The sequence below is a fragment of the Gracilinanus agilis genome, chromosome X, assembly GCF_016433145.1.
Source record: "Gracilinanus agilis isolate LMUSP501 chromosome X, AgileGrace, whole genome shotgun sequence".
NCBI lineage: Eukaryota > Metazoa > Chordata > Mammalia > Didelphimorphia > Didelphidae > Gracilinanus > Gracilinanus agilis.
Window position 1 is genome coordinate 60,444,577 of NC_058136.1, and position 22,885 is coordinate 60,467,461.

The 22,885-nt window shown below is 49.5% G+C and overlaps 2 protein-coding genes across 3 annotated transcripts; one reads left to right on the top strand and one right to left on the bottom strand.

The window, feature by feature from the left end:
* The first annotated feature begins 8,267 nt into the window (after positions 1 to 8,267).
* PIN4 (peptidylprolyl cis/trans isomerase, NIMA-interacting 4) lies at positions 8,268 to 12,553 on the top strand. Of its 2 annotated transcripts, none has more exons than XM_044682502.1 (4): positions 8,268 to 8,360; positions 9,138 to 9,214; positions 11,712 to 11,831; positions 12,375 to 12,553. In XM_044682502.1, the coding sequence occupies exons 1-4, from the start codon at positions 8,318 to 8,320 to the stop codon at positions 12,531 to 12,533; spliced, it is 399 nt and encodes a 132-aa protein (XP_044538437.1). In that variant the 5' UTR covers positions 8,268 to 8,317; the 3' UTR covers positions 12,534 to 12,553. The 2 variants fall into 2 exon arrangements, with proteins under 2 accessions (XP_044538437.1, XP_044538438.1); XM_044682503.1 differs by lacking the exon at positions 8,268 to 8,360 and adding an exon at positions 8,374 to 8,392.
* Positions 12,554 to 18,813: 6,260 nt separating this feature from the next.
* Positions 18,814 to 22,589, bottom strand: ERCC6L (ERCC excision repair 6 like, spindle assembly checkpoint helicase). Its single transcript, XM_044682582.1, has 2 exons — positions 19,582 to 22,589; positions 18,814 to 19,464 (listed from the first exon to the last, which is right to left on the bottom strand). The coding sequence occupies exons 1-2, from the start codon at positions 22,563 to 22,565 to the stop codon at positions 19,119 to 19,121; spliced, it is 3,330 nt and encodes a 1,109-aa protein (XP_044538517.1). The 5' UTR covers positions 22,566 to 22,589; the 3' UTR covers positions 18,814 to 19,118.
* Between the last annotated feature and the right edge of the window lie 296 nt (positions 22,590 to 22,885).

Sequence of the window (22,885 nt, forward strand, 5' to 3'; positions counted from 1 at the left end):
ACTTAAGCTACACATACTTGGATCAAACATTCCCTCAGACATCCTGGGCTAGGAGGCAGGGCTTCATGCCCGCCTCTGGTTGGGCTCAAAGTGGATGATCTGTTTCATTATTGGGAGCAGTCTTGGCAACATTAGCTCACGAGGTCCTCAGAGCAGTCCTGGGAGGAAGGTTAGGGCAAGCCTGATTCCCCCCAATTTTAAAGAGGAGGAAATCAGAGAGCTAGAGCTGGGGCCTGATTCAGAGCTAGGAGATGGTGACCGCCGCAGGCCCGCATCTGGGGGAGGAGTTGGGCCATGCCTCCTCCCTTAGGGACTGCCGTCTCTGAGCCTTGTGGTGTGGTCCTCTGCAGCCCGCGCTGCATTGTCCTCAGGGGACCATCAATCACCATGGCCCCGTCCTCTCAGGGCCTCTCTTCCCCCATTAGTGGCCCAGGGTGTGCTGAGGCCCAAGCCCTCCTTGGCCCAAAGGGCCGCACCCATGGATGGATCGTACGTAGCATCGACCACCGGGTCCATCCCCAACCCTGCTCAACTGACTTTGTCCTCATTGATGCTCTGCTCATGTACCATATTCCTCCTGCCCCAAAGGCTTTTCTTGTCCTGTGGTTTGAACACAAGTTTTGAGCGTCAACATGTTCAGGGAAGCATTCATGTGTACCCAACTGTTTACGGCCTTGTACTACATTGTGGAAATCCATGTATGAGCTTGTATGCTAAAGCAGTGTTGATATGATTGTACCCATTGTTCTAAGCCTGTCTTTGTACCCCACCCCTTATAAACGAATTAGTCAATGGAAAGACGCACTCGCGGGCAATGGTCTGGGCTCTCGGCCTCTGCTCTCCTTCTGCCACGGGAGGATTTGCCCTCCCATCGGTGGCAGCAAGAAGTGGGTGGTGTGGTCCAGAGAGCCGTGGGGTTGCCGTCTGAGACGATCCATGTGAGCTCAGCACAACCTTAAGGGTCTCCGAGGTCTCTTCCAGCTCTAACCCTTCTGGGAGCCAGTCCTGGCCTTGATGTGCTGCTTCTTCCCGTGACACTCGGTGACGGATTAAGCAAAGGCTTTCTGTCCTTGTTCCCGGTTCGTCGTGTCGCCTCTGTTTCTGTGTTAGTGAGCCTGCAGTCAGATCAGGAAATGTTGTTTGAGTCATTCGGAGCGGTGGGCCAGGCAGGCACCTATCCCAAGCTGGTGAGGTGAATAACGAGCCCATCCGATAAACATTTCTTATGCATCTTCCATGAGCAATGCACTGCCCAGGTACTGGAGATAGAAAGTCAGAAGTCAAATAAAGGTCCTCACCTCATGGAGCTCCCATTCTATTGGCTAGAGGCCACCAATCAGGTATAGGGAAGAGGAGGAGTAGCTGGAATCTGGGAAAGCCTCAGCTCCTGTTTGCCTGGTTTCCCCCCCAACCTCCTGCCCTTTCCCAAGAAGATCAGTACCGTCGAGCCCTCCCCCTTCATCCTTGGCAAAACCTTCTCTAGAGAAAGGATCGCCACGGTAACACCCTCTGTTGGTTAAGATCATTTCTACAGGGGATCCTCAGCACTGGTACCCCAAAGGCAGGAAGCAGGAATCGCTGTTAACATTGCGGCGGCATTCACGTGGAAAGAAGGCCATTCCCATTGGATTCGCACAACGGAAGCATTTAAAGAGTCGGTGAGGTGTCCTGGGCCGGCCAGGCGGGGCGGTCCCATTGCCATCCACACCTTTTGAGCACAGCCGTACATTTTAGCTGGAGCAACCCCGGCCTTTCTATATCTTGCAAGGCATTTTGTCTCCAAGGCGAGGGCCGTCGTGGCAGCGTTTTATCTGAACATCCAAAAGGGTGAGACATAGAAAGGTCTGAGAGCGAGAGATCAGGGAGGTGGGGGTTTTGTTTTATTTTTGAAGCACAAGGTAGATGGTGCCAGCGGCAGCCAGGGAGCTGGGCCCAGCCGGATCAAAATAACCACAAGGTCATCCATCTAAGTACAGGACAGATGCCAACCTCGGTGCCTCATTAGACCTAGGGGGTCTTTTCTGAGTTTCTGAGACCAAAAAGCTGCATTTCCCTCCCCTACCCACAAGGCCCCTTTTTCTTGCTGAATTGCTGTCCTTTACAGTAAACACAGCACACACCCAGGCCGGGACCTGACCCTTTTCCAGCTTGTTTGGGCCCCACTAACACAGCCTTCAAAAATCCAGGGGCGGCTGCAGACCACCATGAGGCTTCATTCAAAGACTTTAGCATACACACTGCCTCCCTCCAATGGATCAATGACCTTCCGGCCATGGCCCTTCCACGCCCTGTGCCCTCCCATGAAGCTCACTTCACAGTATCCCAGGGGCCAAGCCAAGGGTGAGAAACCACGGACAAACTATGAGCACAGCACGGTGCTGTTGAAGAGCTCTGAAGAGCCAGGCCGTGCTTTGGTCTTTAGGCTCTTCCCGCCAAGAACAGAATGCCCTGGGGTGGAGCTCGAAGCCTAGCATTAAGCAGCTTTTCTGAGCAGGAGCCCATTTTCCTGCCCAAAGCAAGAATGGCGAAGGGGGGAGCATGAATACTTTAGTCAAGGGCAGGGAAGGGGGGATTCGAGTGGCTCCCAGTAGGCCTTCTTCGGGGCCCAAGTCTTTAGGTGCTTGTAGCTTCCGGACAGAGCCCTTGAGCTTTAAGCTTCGTCGCATGCCGGCCAGGCTGAGATGACTTGCAGACACCCAGCACAGGAAGGCTGTTGTCGGAGCTGGACTTTCCCCTCGGATGTGCTTAAATCAAATGAATTCTTGGTTTGCAGTCCAAGTTTCAGTCACTCAGCACTGCCGGAAACGAGAGCTCCCTCAGGAGCCAGGCACACCTGCAGGTCTGAGGCGTAAACCGACACACACACAGAGTCTCTTCATCAGAATGATCGCGCAAGGTAGGAGGCGACTTCACACGACGGCAATTGTATTCCAGGGGAGCTTCCTCCTCTTTGGATCTTTTCCTCTATCCCTCCACGGATGGTTCCAGGTGTCAAAATTGCTAGCTCCAACCCTAGAACGGTGCCACATGAGAATCAGTCGAAGCGCCAGAGTGCTTTCTGTCAGATGGGACGTGGTCACTGCCGTGGCATTCCTACTGAGGCACACGAGGAGGTGAACTTTGTTTAGTTCCTGGGGCAGAGCTAGGAGTAGTGGGGGAAAGTGCTCGAGAGCAGATTGTGACTCTGGAGAGCACAAAGAAGGACTTCCTAGATCGGGGAGCGTCCCGACAGAGGCTGTGGGAACACGGGAGTGTGTTGTCAGAAGCGTCAGAAGAGGGCAGATGATTGGGCTAGACGACGTCGCCAGAGCTGGCTTTAGCCATCGATCGATCGCCCAAACATTCAGCATCGTCTCTGCCATTAAGTCGACGAGATCGGAACGCACAGATGTCGACGAATGTTTCACCGGTCCGGTCAGGCTCTCTGGCTGTGCGTTGCTACATCGAAGGAACCACAAGCCTAGAAGAAAGCATCTGTTGCCATTGCCAAAGATCGTGGAGCTCAGTGGGACCTCCTTGTCTCACAGATGAGGAAACTGAGGTAGAACGCCTTTGCAGGGCCAGCTTGTTTGGAAGAGAACATCTTTGCCCTGTTCTCTTCATTTGGAGGCCTAACTCTGGGGAGCAATGGGCAAAAGTAGACTGGATCGCAACCTTCTGCCTTAGTTAAAGCAATCGTCAAATGGTCAAATTCGCTAGCAACCTTGGTTTGGGTTTCGTGATTCAGTAGACATGTAAGTCCTGGGATACAAAGACCAGAAGGAAGGCAGGGCTCTTCCCTTCTGTTTGGCTGAGTCATTCCAGTGCACGCTGGCTGGGGCTTGGCCACACTCTGGATAGTGGACTTCATCAGTCCCGTGGGTTCCGGTCTCGAAGCCCATCAAATAGCAGGCATGCATTGTGCTCACTGTTCCTCATAATCCCAAGCTTATATTGACCATGTGGTAGTGAATGTAAACTGTTCGTGTTTCCTGATCAATTGGACTTTATCAACTGTCTAATCCTGTTTCCTCTGGCTGATAGTAAAAGTGCTATTCTCTTTTCCTGTGGTTCTGGCTCCTTTTTTCCCGGCTCGCCAAAGTGTCCAAGGGGAAAGATTTCTCTGAAAAGCTAACGTCACCACCTCTTTGCTGGCTTCCCAGGCTACTTCCACTGACTTGCTGGCTGAACACTGAGGAGTTCAGATCATTGTAACTCACAGGGCTTGACGGTCTACAGAGTACAATGATCCAGTGGAGGTAAAGTCGGAGGACCTGGGTTCAAATCCCACCTCTGCCACTTTCTGCTTCTGTGGCCTTGGGCAAGTTCCCGAAGTTCCCTCAGGCAGGCCCAGTTCCTCAGCTGAAAGGTGAGAGGTTGGATTAGATCCTTTCTAAGGTCTTCAGGGACCCTGAGGTCCTTTCCAGCTCCAAATCTATGGCCCTGTGATGTCATACACAGTCAAGGCAGAAGAATTCTTTCATTCACTCAGCTCCAGCCTGGCTTTCAATATATGACTAAGAAAGTGCATATTCCTTTTTGATGAAATAGGCTAAAAGTCCCCAAATCATAATGATGAATGTAAATGGACTAAACTTTCCCAAGAAGAAGTAAGTCACAGAATGACTCAAAGACCAAAATTCAGCAGTTTAATCCCTAAAGCTCTAAATAGATTCCAAGTGAAAGACTGGTCTCAAATGAGGCAGGTGAGCCACTAAGAAGCCCAGTGCACTGGGCCTGGAGTTGGGAGGTCTTGGGTTCAAATTTGGATTTGGACACTTCTTAGCTATGTGACCCTGGGCAAGTCACTTCACTCCCATTGCCCAGTCCTTGTCCTTCTGCCCTAGAGTTGTTATTAATACAGAAAGTAAGGATTTTTAAAAATTAACAATCTAAAATGAGGCAGGGTTCAAACTCAGCTCCCAATGCAGCTGTACTCTTTCAATCAACAACAAATCAATAAGCATTAATGAAGCACACAGTAATCTGTGTGCTAAGCGGGGATCTAAATACAAAGAAGTCACCAGTCCCCGCTGTCAACAAGGAAGACAAGTCTCTGTAGCAGGGAAGCTCACGGGAAAATGTCTGAAGGAAATCTAGTCTTACTTGTGCTGAATAGTTATGTAATTCAGTAAGCTGAGAGCTCCCAGACTAGGTTTCCTCCCGCACTGGGCAGGTACTAGCCCTTAAGCTCGGTTCTCTTTTCCATTAGCTTTAGCACTTCCCATTCTTGGGCTTTCCTCCACAGAGAATAAGGCCCTCATGATGCCATCCAAACTTGGCCCAGAGGCAAAAGCAATTGTAAGAGCATAGGCAGCGACTAAAGCAGGCCCAGAAGATCAGGAAACTCTGGAAGGGGGCACCATGCTGTTAAGACCAGAAACCAAGAGTTTCTGAGTGAGAAGTGGGTGGTGCGCATCTGTCTGCCCCCCCCCCCGCCCAGCCCCCCACATCCCTCTCTCCTCAGAGCTCTGATGGTGGATTCCGGTTCACCTGTCGTCTGTGCTCTCCTGCTCCTTCTGCCTCTCCTTCCAGCTCGGCAGATCCCAATATTGGCACGATGTGCCCTGGCACGCCTGACGTAGAGAAATGGCGCAGCGGAACGTCGGGCGCTGGTGCCTCTTCCCCACTTCCTTGGTAGTGATTTTGCTGGGCACAGGCTGTTTCTCAGAGGGCAGAGATTATTTCCTCTATAGCCCTAGGACCCGACACAAAGGAGGCAGTGAAGTTGTTGAATTGATCTGAAATCCATTGAATTTGGGTGAAGGGATGAAGGTGAAGTGACCAGTGTAACACTGTGGAACGAGGCCCACGGCCTGTCTACACTAACGAGATGCCCGGGGCAGCTCCAGTGTGTACGTGGGCATTTACTAGACAGGGAGGAGCTCGGAGAGAGAGGAAAAGGACTCCAGCGCACAACAGGAGCAAACGAGTAAAACTCGAGGGGGCCCCAGCAGTTGGTGAGGGGCGGAGCAAACGAGGCTCCATGAATGGTTTCACAGAAACGCTGGGAGAGTTGTAGGAACTGACGAAGAGGGAGCAGAGCCAGGAAAGTGGCTGGACCCAGTGCCCACTCTGAGGCCAGCTCCACGGTAAGCCAGCACTCTGAGCTCGAATACGGTTCCAGAAAGGCGATGACGAGCTCGGCTAGGTACTTCCGGACTCGAGTTGCCCACTGAGGCACACATTCTTGGAGGTGGCCATAAAGGGAACTGGCAAGGAGAGAAAAATGAATAGTAATTTGAAAATGGAATAAACTATAAGAGAGAAAAATGAGGAGGCAATTTCTCATCTGGAAGAGTGAATGGCTGTTCCCTTTCAGATATATCTGAGGTAGTTTAAGGATATGTTCTGTAGGGAAAAGAATAACAAAGGGAGGGCGTGACAATGAGACGGAATCATTCAAGTAGAAAAACATGTTTAAATAGAAAAAGCAAATGAACCAAACAAAGGCTAGTGAAAGTTATCTGGGGCCTCAGAAATCCTGCAAGAGTCTCCGAAGTGGGAGAGGGATGCCCCCCTGCTCCTGGATCGCCTTCTCTGCCCCTTCCCATAGCAACCCTCAACACCTCCTTTGTCCATACCACAACTTACTCTGCATTTGTCCTCTGCAGATATTCTTCCAAGAGTGTGCAAATGAGTTCATATTCTCAATTGGAATTGTAGGCCTTCCCTCATAACCTCCTACCCGGGCGATTACAAGAGCCTGCTGGTCAGTCTCCCTGGGAGATCTCTCTTACTCCAGGCCATCCTTTCGCTCTCCAAGTGCCAAATGTAAAAGTTCCTTATTGCTCTTCATAGCCTTTCATGATCTCTGTCTCCCACCTTCCTGATCTGCTTACAACTTTGCAGGGGGGGGGGGGGAGGTGTTTCAACCCTCACCTTCCATTTTAGAATCAAGGCAGAAGAGCAGGCTTGGCTAGTGACTTGCCCAGGGTCACACAGCTGGGAAGTGTCTGGGGCCAGATCGGGACCCAGGCCCTCCTGTCTCTAGGCCCCGCTTTCAATCCACTGAGCCCCCCAGCTGCCCAGCCCCTCCTTACACCTTTTTTTGTTTTAGTTCTCTTTTCCTCCAATTACGTGTGAAAGCACCCTGTGGCTTATTTTTTTAAGTTTGGAGTCCTGCAATGTCTCCCTCTTCTCCTCTCTCCCTGAGACGGTAAGCAGCCTTGGTTGAGGCTTCTAACGAGATACTCACTCCACCTCTGAACTCTACTGGCATTCTGCTGAGCCTCCCTCAATTCTTTTTAAGGCCCAGCCCCAAATCCCACCTCCTCCAGGAAGCTTTCCCCAATACGCTTCATCTCCCATGTACATTTGTTTCCCCTTGCGTGGGAGACCTTTGCCTCTTTGGGGATCCCAAGCACTTAGCACGGTGCCTGGCACGTAGTTGGTGCTTAACCCATACTGGTTGATCTCTGCGCCAGAGTGTAAGGCAGCGGACACACAAATGAAGGGTGTGATGGCCCTATCGATGGCGCTAAGGGCCCCAAGCACTTGCTGCCTGGCGGACGAGCCCCTTCCCCTAGTTCGGTGACCCAATTGGTAGTTTGATTTTTCATTTTTTTAAACATTTATTTAAAAAGACTTTTTTTCAGTTCCAGATTCTTTGTCCTCGCAGTCTCGCTCCTATTGATTATACACTGAAGCACCGAATAACAGAATTCCGTATTAACCACCTTGACAAAAGGAGAAAAAAAGTGAAAAACGGTATTCTTCCGCCCGAACGCAAAGAAATAAATCAAGGAACAACTAGATTTCAGCTTCCTCTGGGAGAGGAGGTACGTCATAGCTGTTTGTAGCGAATTACGTATACCTACGCACCTAAGGTAAATAGTGCGCAGCGCGTGTACGTACTAACGTATTACGCATCTACGTGCACAGCGCGGGCACGTACCAGCGAATTACGAATTGCTGCGTGAGCAGCGTACGCACGTACCTATTGTGGGCACGCAGCAGCGTAAATACAAATCGGCTACGTATCAGCACGGTCCACGTAAATGCGCGCATCGCGTACTACGCATACGTACACGTGTTCTCGTGATTATGTAATACGTGCGCCACGTATTTGCGTGATCACGTACCGCGGTGCGTATTTGCGCGCCCACGGCCCGGAAGAGAGCCTCCAGGACCACGCCCCTTCCGGTCTCGTTGGAAACCCGCCCCTTCCGTTTTCCAAGGACCCAGACTCCGTAGCTGGCTCAAGTACTGCCTGATTGAAGCCGATCTAGGCGGAGCGTCCTGTGACCGTAGAGCAGTGCGGGCATAACAGTGGACAGTCCTGCTGAATCTTCAGCCATATTCGGCCGACGGAAACCTGGAAGTACAAACAGAGAAAATGGCGCCCAAGGGGAAGAGCGGCTCTGGCAAAGGAGGGAAAGGTAGGCCGATCCGAGGGAGCCTGGAGCCGGCGGTTCGTATGTCTCTTCCCCTGCTGTCTCTAACGTCTATCTCAACCTCCTCAAAGCCCGACCCTCGCTTCCTTGCGCCTTTCTTCCCTCTCGTTGCCTCACTGCGCGGTCTAGGAGTTGCGCTACCTATGCAAACTTTCGAGTGCTGCGTTGTTATTGCTTTGTAGAGAAAGAAGGGATAATCCTGATTAGTGATGTGAATCAGCTCTCTCCGTTTTGCCTCCCCTCAGGAACCGCAGACTTTAAAATGTCTGTCCTTTGGGTAGGATTGCCAGTTGTTCTCGACAGTGGCCACCCTCCGGAACTGTCGCTCCGTAAAGGGCTCCCCAACCCCCAGACTGTTGAGAGAGGCTCCGTAAGTCCGTCCAAGCCTGTGCAGGTTATTGATGCAGCTGATCCCGTTTGGTTTGGAGTTGGAGAATAGGGAGAAGCAGATGGGGCGGACACCCGGCACTCCGGCTTTTCTAGGACACTTCTGATTGCAGGAAAAGGAAAATGACCTTGAAGCCCAAATTGGCTTTCTGCTGCGCTCACAGCCCCCTGCAGCCGCGGCTACGATCAGGAGTTCTGCCCTAACGCCAGCGGCTCTTGAATAAAGTCATGGGCACCCCCGCCAGCACTGCTTTCTGGTTTCGCTGTTTGCAGACTGTCCTAACTGGACCGGGGGTGGGGACGGGCGGGGGTGGGGGTGGGGTGTAGTCAGAAAGTAACGTGACCTCAATAAGTGTCCTTTTCTCTTCCATAAAGGGGGAGCAGCAGCTTCTGGGAGTGAGGGTGCTGCTAAGAAGGCCCAGGGTCCCAAAGGTGGTGGAAATGCAGTCAAAGTAAGTGACGGTGCCGGCATCTCTGTCTTCCCAAGTTACGAAGAGGGTCATTTCAATTCTGTTGAGTTTAGTCAGGAAGAATTAGTGTAGCCACTCTGGCCTGAAATCTAGAACCCCGCCAAGAAACAGAACACAATTTCCGGGGCCCTCCCAACCAGAGAGCCAGTTGCTAAAGTTCCCGGGTACACGGAAAGGCTATGGCGGCACTTTGCTACCAGTGGGAGAATAGGCAAAGCAAATGTGGTGCATGGAAGCCGAGTGGTATCTAATGATGTGTGTGTAATAGATACAGATGAGCAAAGAAAGATCCCCACCAACCTCGGGATTCAAGGGGGAAGCAGCAACAATGTTAACAACCAGAACTGCAAAGAAGGACACCAACCCCCCCCCCCCCCCCCCCAGCAACCCGAAAGCTGCTAACGTTGTTGCAAAGTTATTAATAGAAGACGACCTCACTGCCCTGTTGGTGTTCAGTCATTTCTGTTGTGCTTGACTCCTCACCACCCCATCCAGGGGTCTTGGTAGAGGCACAAAAGTGGTTTGTCCTTTCCATCTCCAGCTCATTTTACAGATGAGGAAACTAAGGCAAATAGGGTCAAGGAACTTGCCAAAAGCTGCTGCTGAAGCTGTGGCTCAGTGGTTAAGAGTGCTGGGCCTGGAGTCAAGAAGACCCAAGTTCAAATGCAACCTCAGACCCTTCCTAGCTGTGTGGCCCTGAGCAAGTCATTTAATTTCTGTCTCAGCTTTTACTATAAAATAAGGATAATGATGGTACCCATCTTCCTAGGTTGTCCTGCAGATCAGTGAGATCGTAGCACAGTAGTTGGCACATACAATATGTATGTGCTGCTTTCCCTCCTTCCCACTGAGAGCGATTTGCTCTCCTTTTACTGCTCTCAGCATCCCCCACCATAGGGATCGAGGAGGCCTCACATGCCATAGCAAGGTAGCCTTTTCTTTTTGTTTAAAAAAAAAAAAAAAGCCACTTCCCTTCTGTCTTAGACCCCATACTGTGTACTGGTTCCAAGGCAGAAGAGCAGTAAGGGCTAGCCAATGGGGATGAAGTGACTTGCCCGGGGTCACACAGCAGGGAAGTGTCTGAGGCCAGATTTGAACTTGGGACTTCCCGTCTCTATGCCTGGCTCTCAATCCACTGAGCCATCTTCTAGTAAGATCAAAGCTTTGGCAAATGTTCTTGGTGCACAGAGTGGGACTCCTCTGGCCTGGCTCCACAGGCCAGTTTTCTTCCTTTTAAACATTTCTTATTGGTAGCTTTTGTTTTTCTATTACCTATATTTCCTGAAGCATTCCTCTCCCTTTTCCCTCCCAGAGAACCATCCCTTATTACAAGGAAGAAAAAAGAGGGAGGGAAAGTTTCAGCAGACCTAACACATAGAAAGGTTTGATGTGATATGCAACGTTTCCTACCCATAGTGCTTTAGGGCCAGACTTGGCCATCCTAATCTTGCAACATCCACTTTTAATTCTTTCTCTTTCTGTTTCGGGGTTTATATGAGCTTTGCTGCACACCATATCAGTTTGTAGAAGTCTTCCTAGACTTCTCTGCATTCCTTAACCATCATTTCTTACGGTACCCTCAGATCCCATTATGTCCTTGGACCACCCTTTTCCTTTGCTACCACCAGAAGGGCCGCTATCCATTTTTGAGTGTGTGTGAGAAATTTCTTTTTAAAATCATGGACTTCCTTGGAGGATATGCCTAGCAGCACACCAGTTTGCTTTCCACAAGGGTTGGCCCAATTCAGAATTGACAGGCATTTCCCAGTAGTATGCCAGGGTGCCATTCTTTTCACACACACACACACACACACACACACACACACACACACACACACACACACACACACCCCATTCCCATGTTTTGTCATCTTTGGTTTGGCAGTGATTTGGAACATTCTTTCATAGTTTGGGATTCTTCTTTGGAGGTATATAGTCCTTTTGCCATTTCTCTTGTGCTTTTGGCCTTAGATAGTTCTCTTAAATGTCTCTGTGTCTCAGGCTCCAAATCCCTAGCCCAGTCTAGTTTGATACAGAGATTTTCTTCCCTTTTGACTACTTCCCTTGGCACATTAATTCCATTTGGGCAGAAAGCTTTACGATTTCTTTTGTTTTCTGTGGTCACCTTGTTTGCTAATGCTGTGAAAGGGATCAGCGGACCATTTTTCAGCTCCCACTTCTGGTTCTTATACTGTGAGGAAGGATTTGGTACCCAAAAGAAAGTACTGGGGGAGGTGGGGCATGTTACAGCTGGGTGGCTCAGTGGAGAGAGCCTGGCCTGGAGACTGGAAGTGCTGGGTTCAAATGTGGTCTCAGTTATTTTCTAGCTGGGTGACCCTGGGCAAATCACATAACCCCTGTTGCCTGTCCTTTACTGCCCTTCTGCCTTAGGACCAATACACAGTATTGATTCTAAGATGGAAGGGAAGGGTTTTAAAAAGAGAGAAAGCACTGTGGGGTTCCTCTTTTTGTCTCGTAGGTCCGACATATTCTGTGTGAAAAGCATGGCAGAATCATGGAGGCCATGGAAATGCTGAAGTCTGGAGTGAGATTCAATGAAGTTGCCTCTCAGTACAGTGAAGATAAAGCCAGGCAGGGGGTACATATCTCTTCCCAGCACAGGAGGCCACCAAACGCACCACCTGCTGCCAGAATGTGTGCCTCGTTAAAGGGCTCAGCCAGGAAGTAGAGGATATTAAAAGGCCCCCATCCTCCCACCACTGCCACTGTCAGGGGTAGCGGGCAGTGGCCATGCTCTTTGGGGTTGTTCCTTCCTTAAAACACAATGCCCATTGAGGGAAAGGGGAAGTCTGGCTTTAAAGATGCCAGCTACTCTCTCCATCTCTTCCTGGCTCCTATGGAGTGTCTGTTGTAACTGAGGAGGTGATCAGGGGCTGCCATTGTTGGGGAAGCAGGAGATGCTCTTGACAGAACTGAAGAAGAGACAGCCTTTGGCCCCTTCTCTTCCCACTGTGGAGCAAGTTAGGGCCACAGGGGGTTCATTGGGAACTGCCTGCCCCTTTCTTGAGTCTTCCGTGTTCTCCAATTTCTATTTGAGGAAGAGAACAGATGTACAGTGTAAGCCTCGCTCTTCTCATTGGATTTTGTATAATCGATCTCTTTGGGGCTTGTTCTTTTTCAGGGAGATTTGGGCTGGATGACCAGAGGTTCCATGGTAGGCCCATTCCAAGAAGCAGCCTTTGCCTTGCCTGTCAGTGGCCTAGACAAGCCTGTGTACACAGATCCTCCAGTGAAAACCAAATTTGGGTACCATATTATCATGGTCGAAGGGAGAAAATAAACTCATCCATTTTTTTATGAGCTTCAGACATCTATTGATTTCTCTTCAAGGTGTCAGAACAGTCTGGGTGGGTATTTAGTGAATTCTGGGTATCAGTGCTTGGAATTGGAATTGGAATGGTTAAGATACATCCTGGTGTTTCTTCAAGGACAAAAGTTCCTTTCTGGTGCTTTATGGCATCAGAGGCAGCTAGGTGTGGCCACAGTGCATGTAGCACTGGATCTGAAGTCAGGAAGACCCGAGTTCAAATCCAGATTCACTTAGCTGTATGACCCTGGGCAAGTCAGTTAATCCCTGTGTGCCTCAGTTTTCTCAGCTGTACAATAGGGACAGTAGTGCCATCTACCTCCCAGGTTGTTATTTGCAAAATGCTTGGCCAGGCCTGGTGTGCAATAGACACTGGAGAAATGCTTGTTCTGTCTGTCCCCTGACCCCAGGTTCTTCTATTTGCCAAACACATCTACTCGCACCCACTATCCTAGTGTAGAAAAGTCTCTCTAGTCTTCCTGTCCCTGGCCCATTACCCTGCCCCTTCCCCGGCTGTGTCCCTCCTTTTTCCTGGTGTGCTCTCACTCTTGCCTTGCTCTTTCTCCAGAGTTTCCCTGTCTACGTCTTATGTGTCCAGTAGCTTCTACCTTCCTCCTGGGTCAGATCATCACAGTCGCCTTCTTTGTACTCTGACCCCAAAGACCGTTAATCCCAATCTAGACTCCTGTTGGAGCTGTTCACTTGGGCTTTAGTTTGGAGGGACCCTGGCCCTGGTGTCGGGGGCTCGTCGAGCTACTCGCACTGGCTTCTTTTCTGTCCGTCCCCGCCCCGGTTCTTCTGTGAAGCCCCTTTAGGCCTCGTCAACCTGAAATAGCCATGTGCTCCGATGAGTCTGCCATCTCATGCGTTCAGAAGGTCCCACCATCCCCTGCAGTTCTCAGTCACTCGTGTCTCCCCATACATTTGCCACAAGGATTCCCGGCCAATATATACATTAGGCCTTCCTCACTTCCTCTTGGCATCGTAAGGGCGCCATTGGTATGGTGCTCTCACTTGCTACCTGTCAGGTCAACCAAAGCCTGCTGTGTGCCCGTCTTGGGTTTACAAAGGAAGGCAGAAGTCAGCCCAGTCTAATGGAGAAACGAGCCACGAAGGCCAAATGGAGGTAATCCATGAAGGGATTGGGGAGGACCAAGGAAAATCCCGGGACTTGAGAGACAGAATAGTGAGAACTAAATCGGTCCCTGGGTCCTACAGGGTCAGAAGGGGCAGGTTTGAGGCTTTGAATGACGGATGGATTTTCCGGTGAATCCCAGAGGTGACGGGGAATCGCTGGAATTTGTTCAGTGCGTGTGAGTACGCGTAGGCATTTGGAAGGTCACTCGACAGGCCAGCATGAATGCATTTGTTTGCCTGTGATCCAGCATCTGTTCTGGGGGCTCTACAGTGAATTCAGCCTATTTTATCTCATGTCCCTTTTCTCCCTGCCTGCCCTCAAGTGCATTTTAGCCAAATAAGCCCTGGATTTGGAGGCCAAAGACCTTGATTCCAGTCCCAGCTCTGTTGCTACCTGTGTGACCTTAGGCAAGTCATTCAGCCTTTATTTCCTCGGTTGTAAAACAGAGATTGGAGATGATGATCTCGAGGGGCCTTTAGTTCTAAGTCTTATGATCCTGTGGAACGCTGGGGGAGGATAAGACACGAACAACCCAAGTCAAACATTGACAGCAGAATGGGGCAAGGGTAAAGGCACATTCCAGACAGAAGTTCCAGAAAAGTGGAAGGAGGGAGTGACCTAGAAAGGCTTCATGTAGGAAGTGGCATCTCGGCTGGGCCCTAAAGGAAGACAAGGATTTCCTGACTTGGGGAGGAATGCACAGGGACAAGAGAATGCAAGAGGGCATTGGACAAGTCTGGCTCACTTGTAGTATGTGGAGAGGAATCATGAAGTAATGATGGAAGCGAAAGATGGGGTCAGATTGGGGAAGGCCTTGCCTATCAGCCTAAGGAGTTTGTGTTTTATTGACTAGGCATCAAGGAGCCACAGGAGGATCTTGAGCAGGAGAGTGACCTGGTCTGATCTGAGCTTCACTGAGAATGTCTTAGTGGCTATGTGCAAGATGAACTGGAGGGAGGGGGACCCATTCAGAAGTCACTCTAGTAGTCTGGGGCAGAGTGGTGACTGCCTGTGGGGATGATGGGACAGATATAAGAAAAGCAGTTGTGGAGACAGCTGGGTGACTCGGGATAGAGAGGCAGGCCTAGAGACGGGAGGTCCTGGGTTCAAATCTGATTTCAGACTCTTCCCTAGCTGGGTGACCCTGGGCAAGTCACTTCATCCCCTTACCACTCTTCCCCCTGTGGAACTGGACACAGCATTGATTTTCTTTTTTTTTTTTAAACCCTCACCTTCCGTCTTGGAGTCAGTACTGTGTATTGGCTCCTTGGTGGAAGAGTGGTCAGGGTAGGCAATGGGGGCCAAGTGACTTGCCCAGGGTCACACAGATGGGAAGTGGCTGAAGCCAGATTTGAACCTAGGACCTCCCGTCTCTAGGCCTGGCTCTCAATCCACTGAGCCACCCAGCTGCCCCCGCACAGCATTGATTTTTGAGACTGAAGAGAAGGAAGGGTTTAAACCTCCCCCCCAAAAATGTTTTATTTGGCTAGTTTTCAGACTCTGCCGCCCCCCCCCCCATAGGCTCTGAAATTTACATAGCATTGAGGCATCATCTCAGGTAGGAGATTAACAAAGGCAGTTTCTGGCTACTTTTCCCAGGAGTCATTGCAACATTGGCCCCGGGGCCTTCTTTCCCCATCAAGATGGGCCCAGAAGCCCTGGCTCCTCCATTACACTCCCCTAAACCTTCTGAGAAAAGCACAAATGGCTCAGCACAATGGAGTGGCTGGCCACTAACAAGGCCACACTCCTGACCCTATATCCCTTTCTTCCTGGTGTCGGAGAAGAAGCATACCGATGCTGCCATCTGTTGTCACAGCCAGAGTGTGCCACAGCCCAGGAAAACTTGTGTTTAGTCAGGCCTCAGTCATTCACATGTCACTGCCTGCCCCGGTTTCCCCAACTGTAAAATAACAGCACCTCCATCAGAGGCAAACTGGTCCTTTTAGCAAACTCCCACCCTCTGTCTTAATCCCTGTGATTCAGTCTTAGGCCATCTTCTGCGGATCCTCCCCCTTTCATTCCCATCTACTTTTCTTTTTTTTTTAATCCCTCACCTTCTGTCTTGGAGTCAATACTGTGTATTGGCTCTAAGGCAGAAGAGTGGTCAGGGTGGGCCATGGGGGTCAAGTGACTTGCCCAGGGTCACACAGCTGGGACGTGTCTGAGGCCAGATTTGAACCCAGGACCTCCTATCTCTAGGCCTGACTCTCCATCCACTGAGCTACCCAGCTGCCCCCCCTCCACTGCCTCTTCTGAAACACTCTTTCTCTCATTAACAGACTTACCTTTGTCCTAGCAGTCTTCAAGATGGAGCGTCTAGACTTCAGGCCTGCCACTGCCACTGCCCCCCCCCAGAATGGGGGCTCTTGTTATTGCTTGTTGAACCAAACTGAAATTGGAAACTCCAGAGCATCGAATGCCTTCTTCCATTTTCACCGTCTCGTACCCCTGAGACTGCTCGGTGACAATAGTAATATCCATTGATAGCAGCAGCTGCCTAACTTTTCTCAAAGGCCTCCTTTATTTTCATAGCGACCACACGAGGCATCTTAAAGATGTGGAAGCTGTCAGAGAAGTCAGAGCTCAGTCTGGCAGTGATGTGGCTTGACAGGTCGTCACCCCACCCCCACCCCTGACTGGCAGCCTTCCTGCCAACTGCGGTAAGGGAGCATGAAGGACTTGTTAAAGGGACAAATGAGGAGACGTAGGTGCCCATTGGCGGTGGCCACCCAAAGCCCTCGGCCCTTGCTCCGTCCTCTCTGAGGCCCTCCCACTGCCCCCCAGCAGATTACCGTAGCACATTCTCCCCAGTCCACCAAAGGGTGCGCAGTCCCAGCTGCGTCTCTCCAAATCGTCACTGCATGCTTCCAGACGGGAGAGCCTCCACGGCTCATGCCATTTTCTTGCCACTAAAACAGATCAGAACCCTCGGGGAGGCCGAGCCCCATGACCAGATTTCTCCCAGGAGAGACTGAGAAGAAGATTCCTGTAGAGAAGAGTTGGATTCCATGGCCTGTGAGGCCTTTCCAGGTCTGAACTGGAGCTCGTGTTTGTGTGCGATGCTCACGACCATCAGAATCGGCAGGGACCTCACAGGCATGGAACGTCCATAGGGAAAGCATTTTCCAAGCCCTTGCCATCTGCTGGCTGCTGGGGATGCCAATTCAAGGGGGCTTAGCTACGCTTCAACCCAGGGTGCTGCTAAGGAGGGAGGCCCAGAGCCAGGCCACAGCAGAACATGGGTTCATTCCCTCCCCGACAGCTGATTAAAAGCTCTGACAGCTAAGGAGGGGGAACTCTTTCCCTTCCAAGGGAGCCTCGTTCACATTTGGAGATCTTGGATTGTAAAGAACACTTTTCTAACCAACCTTCAGCCTTCTCTGTACAGCACCCATTCCTCACTCTCACCTGTTCCCTGTGCCCAAGACTGGCCATTCGGTAGGGAAACACCCTCTCCAGGCTACAGGTTCTGCTCTTGGCAACCTCTCCTGCTTAGGTAAAGGCTCCGAAGCCCAGAGATGCAGGCCAAGTCAACAGTGCTGGGGCTCCCGTCCCTCTTCAGCCCCCTTGTCATCCTTTAATGCCATCTCAGCATGCAGGCACCAAGTTTCCATACTAATAAGCACCTCTATTTAAAAGTAACTGCCGAGGCCAGCTGGGTGGCTCAGTGGATTGAGAGCCAGCCCCAGAGATGGAAGGTCTTAGGTTCACATCCGGCCTCAGACGCTTCCTAGCTGGGTGACCCTGGGTGAGTCACTTCACCTCCATTGCCCAGCCCTTACTGCTCTTCTGCCTTGGAACCAATACACAGTATTGATTCTAAGACAGAAGGCGAGGGTTTTAAAAAGTAAATAAAAGTAACTGTTAGCTGTCCCCAGCCCAATATTTTTCATGGGGAACTCAGCTAGGACCATTAAATCAGCAAATATCAACACAGAGCAGTCTCAGGAACTCCCTAAACCTGTGTCCTTGCTGGCCTCCAAAAACAATTCCACTTTTTTTCCTTTTTTTAAAAAATAAACCTCTTAGAATTGATACTAAGTATGAGGCAGAACAATGGTAAAGGCTGGGCAATGGGGGTCAAGTGACTTGCCTAGGTTCACACAGCGAGGCAGCATCTGAGGCCAGATTTGAACTCTTGCCTCCAGGTCTGGCTCTCTATCCACTGGGCCACCGAGCTTCCAATTGTACTTTTTCACAGGCTACCTATATACTGGAGCAAGTACCTGAAGGTAGCCTGGAGGGGTGGGGAAGACTGTAACAGTCAAGATGGGGCTTAGTATGATTTGAGGACGTCTTCCCAAGAGGACAGACCCACATGCATACGCCCAATAGACACACGTAATATTAGGGGCATCTAGTGGTTAAACGGGTTCCGAAATCTTGTTCAAATATTCCCTTCTGGGCAAGAGCTCAACATGGGCCTTTGGCAAAAATGTTTCCAGGACCCTGAGGCAATAACTGAGCTAAGGGGCATCAGCTACCTCAGGGTACCCATTCTAGCTCTCATGTGGAAATCAAGTGCTTCCCGTAGGAGAGGGAAGAACACAAGGAGCGTGGCAGTGTAGTGGGCCCAGGGCCTGGCTCGGACAATCAGAACTCAAATCCTGCTTCAGATACTTAACTGGCCGTGTGAACCTGGACAAGTCAGTTAGCCTCATCAGGCCTATTAAATGAGAAGAACTGAATTCAGTTCTTGAGGTTGTGGCTAAAGAATGTCTTTTATGGACGTGACATGTAAGCTAGGAGTCAAGCTAAACTATTTTTCTGAGTGGCAGGGAAAAGTCCCCTTCCTTACCTCCTTGGGGGGGAGGGGGCTTGTGCGCTGCAGTTATGGGGAAGGAGCACACTGGGTTAAGAGTAAGTAAAAGAGATGAACCCTGGATTGGCCCAATGAATGGGGCAGAAAGCGCACGCTAGGTCTTAGTCAGGTTCCAAGTATGAAACTTGGGTTGAACAAAAGGACACCCCAACGACTTTGGGAACAGCCTGGATGGTGCTTTCCACGGTGAATCAGGGGCAGAGTCCTCCTCACCCACCGTCAGGGAGAAGGCGCTTTTCAAAGAGAACACAACATTTAACTTAAATGAAATTCACTTTAATTTCCCCCCTCTGCATTGGAAAGCCCTGGGGATGTTTTTTCAGAACAGGGCCAACCGGCTTGTAAACATAAAAGAACCTCTTAAAACAGCTTTCTCCCATTTGGACTGCCCCCAAAGTAGAACAATAAGAACAAAACAGGCAGCCAGAATCTCACTCCTCCCCAGCCTTGATGGCAGTAATGAACAAAACTAGCGATCACAAAAAAAGTAGGAACACGAACATGTTCTGTAACGTGCTAGAACCTATCCTCTGTCGCCTTCCCCCCGGAGAGACAGAATTACAAACATCAGCACACATAAGCTTGCAATGGATTTTCAAGTTTGATTAAGTAGCTTATATAAACTTAAAGTCATGAGCATGACTTGAGGATCTGTACTTCGTATATCAAGGGCTTTCAGTAAACAGTTGAGTGCTTCCTGGATTTTCCCGCTCTCTTTCAATTCTTTTCCACGCCTGACGAGAGTCTCGTACTCATCTGTTGCCTCTGCAGCTGAACTTGGGTTGTGCTCAGGCGTCTCTTGTGAATCTTTATCGGATGCACCCGGGGCCGAGTCTGCGTGAGGCGCAGGCGAAGAGCAGGGCTCGCTCTCGAACACTGGGGTTTCTTCGGTGGGTTCTTCTTCCAAGTGCTCAGACTCTTGACTAGATTCTGCTGCTGCTGTTGCTGCTTCTGCTTCTGCTTCTACTTCTAATGATGCTTCTGCCTCTGCCTCTACTGCTTCAGCTTCTGCTTCTGCTTCAGCTTCTGCTGCTCCTTCTCCTTCTCCTTCTCCTTCTTCCTCTTCTTCTTCTTCTAAATACTCCTTGGTACTCTTTGGCTCACTGGCATCTTCTTCCATATCTTCAACATGGTCTAAAATTACATTAATAAGAGACCTCCTAGAAGCCAGGGATCTTCTAGAAATTGCAGCATTATTCCCACTACTGCATATTTCAGAGAAAAACAATTCAGGCTGGGACATGTTGCTTTTCGGAGTTGAACTAAATTGTGTGAGTAATGGGTTTGGTAAAGGGGACATCGTTCCTTCGGTCACAGAATCATCTTCATCATCGGAAACAATCTTCTTGGCCTTATATCTTGTTTTCACATGAATTATTTCATCTTCTAGTTCACTTTCTCCAGAGCGATCATCAAGCTGTGGAGACCTGACGCTACTACTTTCGCCTCCAGGATTGTCTGCTAAATCCCACGGGATATTCTCCCTCTCAGTGGGTTCCAGAGGTAGATTAGAAAGATTTTGGCCACTCCCTGGAGAGTCTTCTAAGAAAAGATTGAAATCACCAACATTCTGTAGTGAAGAAACTAAGGAGTCTTTCCCTAACCTGGTCTGATTTGGTCCAGAATTCTCCCATGCACTTGGGCATGCTGATATATCCCCCATCAGGCTTCTAATAGGAGTACCCAGTTCCACAGACTTCTCCGGACTGATGGGCAAGAGGAAAGATTCCAGGGCTATCTCATCCTTTGGTAGTTGATCTGGATTTGGCTCAGTATCAGCTTTTGCTATTTCCTGAGCTAACTGCTTTACACTGTCTTGAGTGTTATCTATTGAAACTTGACTGTCATTGGGATTACTACTGGTCTTTGATATTTCCATTTCCTGGCACTCTTCACTGGAAAAAGTAGTTCCAAGTTCATCATCAGCTTTGTGTTCAGGCACGTCAACATCAGATTGTTTTACAGGCACGTCCACGTCTTCAGTGATACTCAGATTTGCAATTCCAGAATGGAGAGAGTCTTCCTGCGTAAGATCAATGACGACAGGTGGTGAAAGATGACGCATAACATTCAATTCTGGGCCTTTTTTCTTTGGTCTGGAAAATGCAGGTTCTTTCCACCAGATTTCCTCCATTCCGCTTTTTATATTGCTCATTAACAGTTCGTTATTCTGAGACTCTAATTCAACCAGGAGTTGAGCCTTTTGAACCCTTTCTTGAATATACTGAGATTGTCCTTCCTCTAACTCTTCAGGAACATCCTGTGTGAACATCAAATCATGGTCCGAGATTCCGGCGATTCCCAAAGTGTGCAGGTAAGCGATATGTTCTTCTAGTTCCCTATCAGTCTTTCTGTGACCAGCATGTAGAGAATGCAGCTGCAGCTGGGTCGCAGATCTCCGAAAATCCCCCATTGTAAAGAGCTCTCTTAATTCTTGTTTGCTAAAATATCTGAAAGGGTTTTTTTTATCCCCAGTCGTCTGTCTTACTAATGAGTCCTTGAAAACCTGTCTTCTATATATTTTCTCTTCCACCGTGCCACAGGTGATCAGTCTATATACGACGACATTTTTTTTTTGGCCAATTCTGTAAACCCGGTCTACTGCTTGTGCATCAGTTGCAGGATTCCAGCTAGGATCAAAAATGACCACTCGAGTTGCTGCTGTTAAAGTAAGGCCTACTCCGCCTACTTGGGAAGTGAGGAGAAAAACAGAGACTCCCCGGCTCTGCTGAAATAAGTCAATTCGCCTCTGTCTTTCTGAAAGATGAGTAACAGTTCCATCGATCCGCAAAGTCTTGAAATTTTCTGCCTTTAACAGGCGTTCTATAATGTCTAGAAGTTTTCGGGATTGGGAAAACACCAGAGTTTGATGTCCTTCATCTTGTAATCTCTTAAGCAAAGCCAGGAGGAATATCACTTTCCCAGATTCTTGCATTAGGGAATCATGTGGTATCTGATCGATCCGGGTATCTGAATGAACCAACTGACTTTCATCCCCACCAGAGAGGCTACTTCCTTTGAGACCTAACAGACTGCAGGCCCGTGCTGACAGTAACCTGGGGTGATCACATAACTTTTTTAAGACATTCAGCTCAGCCAGAGGTGAACGTGTTTCTATCAAGAGCTGTTTGATGTGGTTCAGGGATACAAATTTCCTGTAGATTTCTTCTTGCAGAGGCACTAGACGCACCCAAATAATGAACTCATTTTTCCTGGAAAGGGAAGGCATTTCACAGACATCACCACCACCCGGATCCTTTTCCGGAAGAATGCTCTGCTTATCGCTGGCACGTTTCTTCTGGACATCTTCTTTAGTTCTCCGGAGAAAATAGGGTTTTATAAGAGTCATCAAGTTTTCAGAGATCTTGAACCCCAGGGCCTTCTCTCCGGTAGTAGCATCTTTCTCCCTTGCCCTAGTAATAGGATTTTCATACTCTATTTTAAAGGTCTTGGATGTTCCTAGCAAGGATCCCTGACAGGCAAAGTCAAAGAGGGACCACAGCTCATACAAGTTATTCTGAATTGGTGTTCCCGTAAGGAGGATACGATTTTTCACAGGGATACAACGGGCAATTCTTGATGACTTGGTAGATGAGCTTTTAATTTTATGGGCCTCGTCAAGTATAAGATAGTCCCAGACGAACTCTTTCCCATCCATTTGGGAAAGTTGCTGCCAGTTGTTGATTAACATTTGGTATGTTGTAATAGCCACACCATTCTTCCTCTGAATCCTAGTTAGATTTTTAGTACGTTCACTCTTGCTAGATCCGTGAAAGGTTGCAACCCTCATTCCTGGGGTCCACTTTGCAAATTCTTTGATCCACGTGCTGATTAGGCTGCTTGGCATGATCAATAGGACATGCCTTACGAATTCAGCATCGAACATGGCCGAGAGGAAAGCAATGATCTGAACGGTCTTCCCCAAGCCCATGTCATCTGCCAGGATGCCACCTTTTCTTTTGTCCTTATATAGGCTATAGAGAAAGGCCACGCCTTCTTTCTGGTACTCAAAAAGGCGATCGTGCAGCTCCCCATAGAGCATCAGGCCACTATTGCACACGTCGACAAATTCATCAGTTTCTTCCACTGACAGCTCTTCCAGGGCTTCCTGTAGTCTCTGGATTCTGCTCAGAACCTTGTCATTGGGATAAATGGCTTTGGCTAAGTAGAAAAGCTTAAGGGCTTCTTCTATGTTGCCACTCTTGGTGGCTTCTTTTGCTTCCTTTACATATCTGCAAATGGAAAGAGAAAGGCACTTGCTATATGCGGGGCACTGCAGGTACAAAGACAGAAAATAAAGCCCTTCCCTCAAAGAGCTGCCAGGGGGGTGGGGAGGATGGTAAGGGGAGCCCGGACATCGGC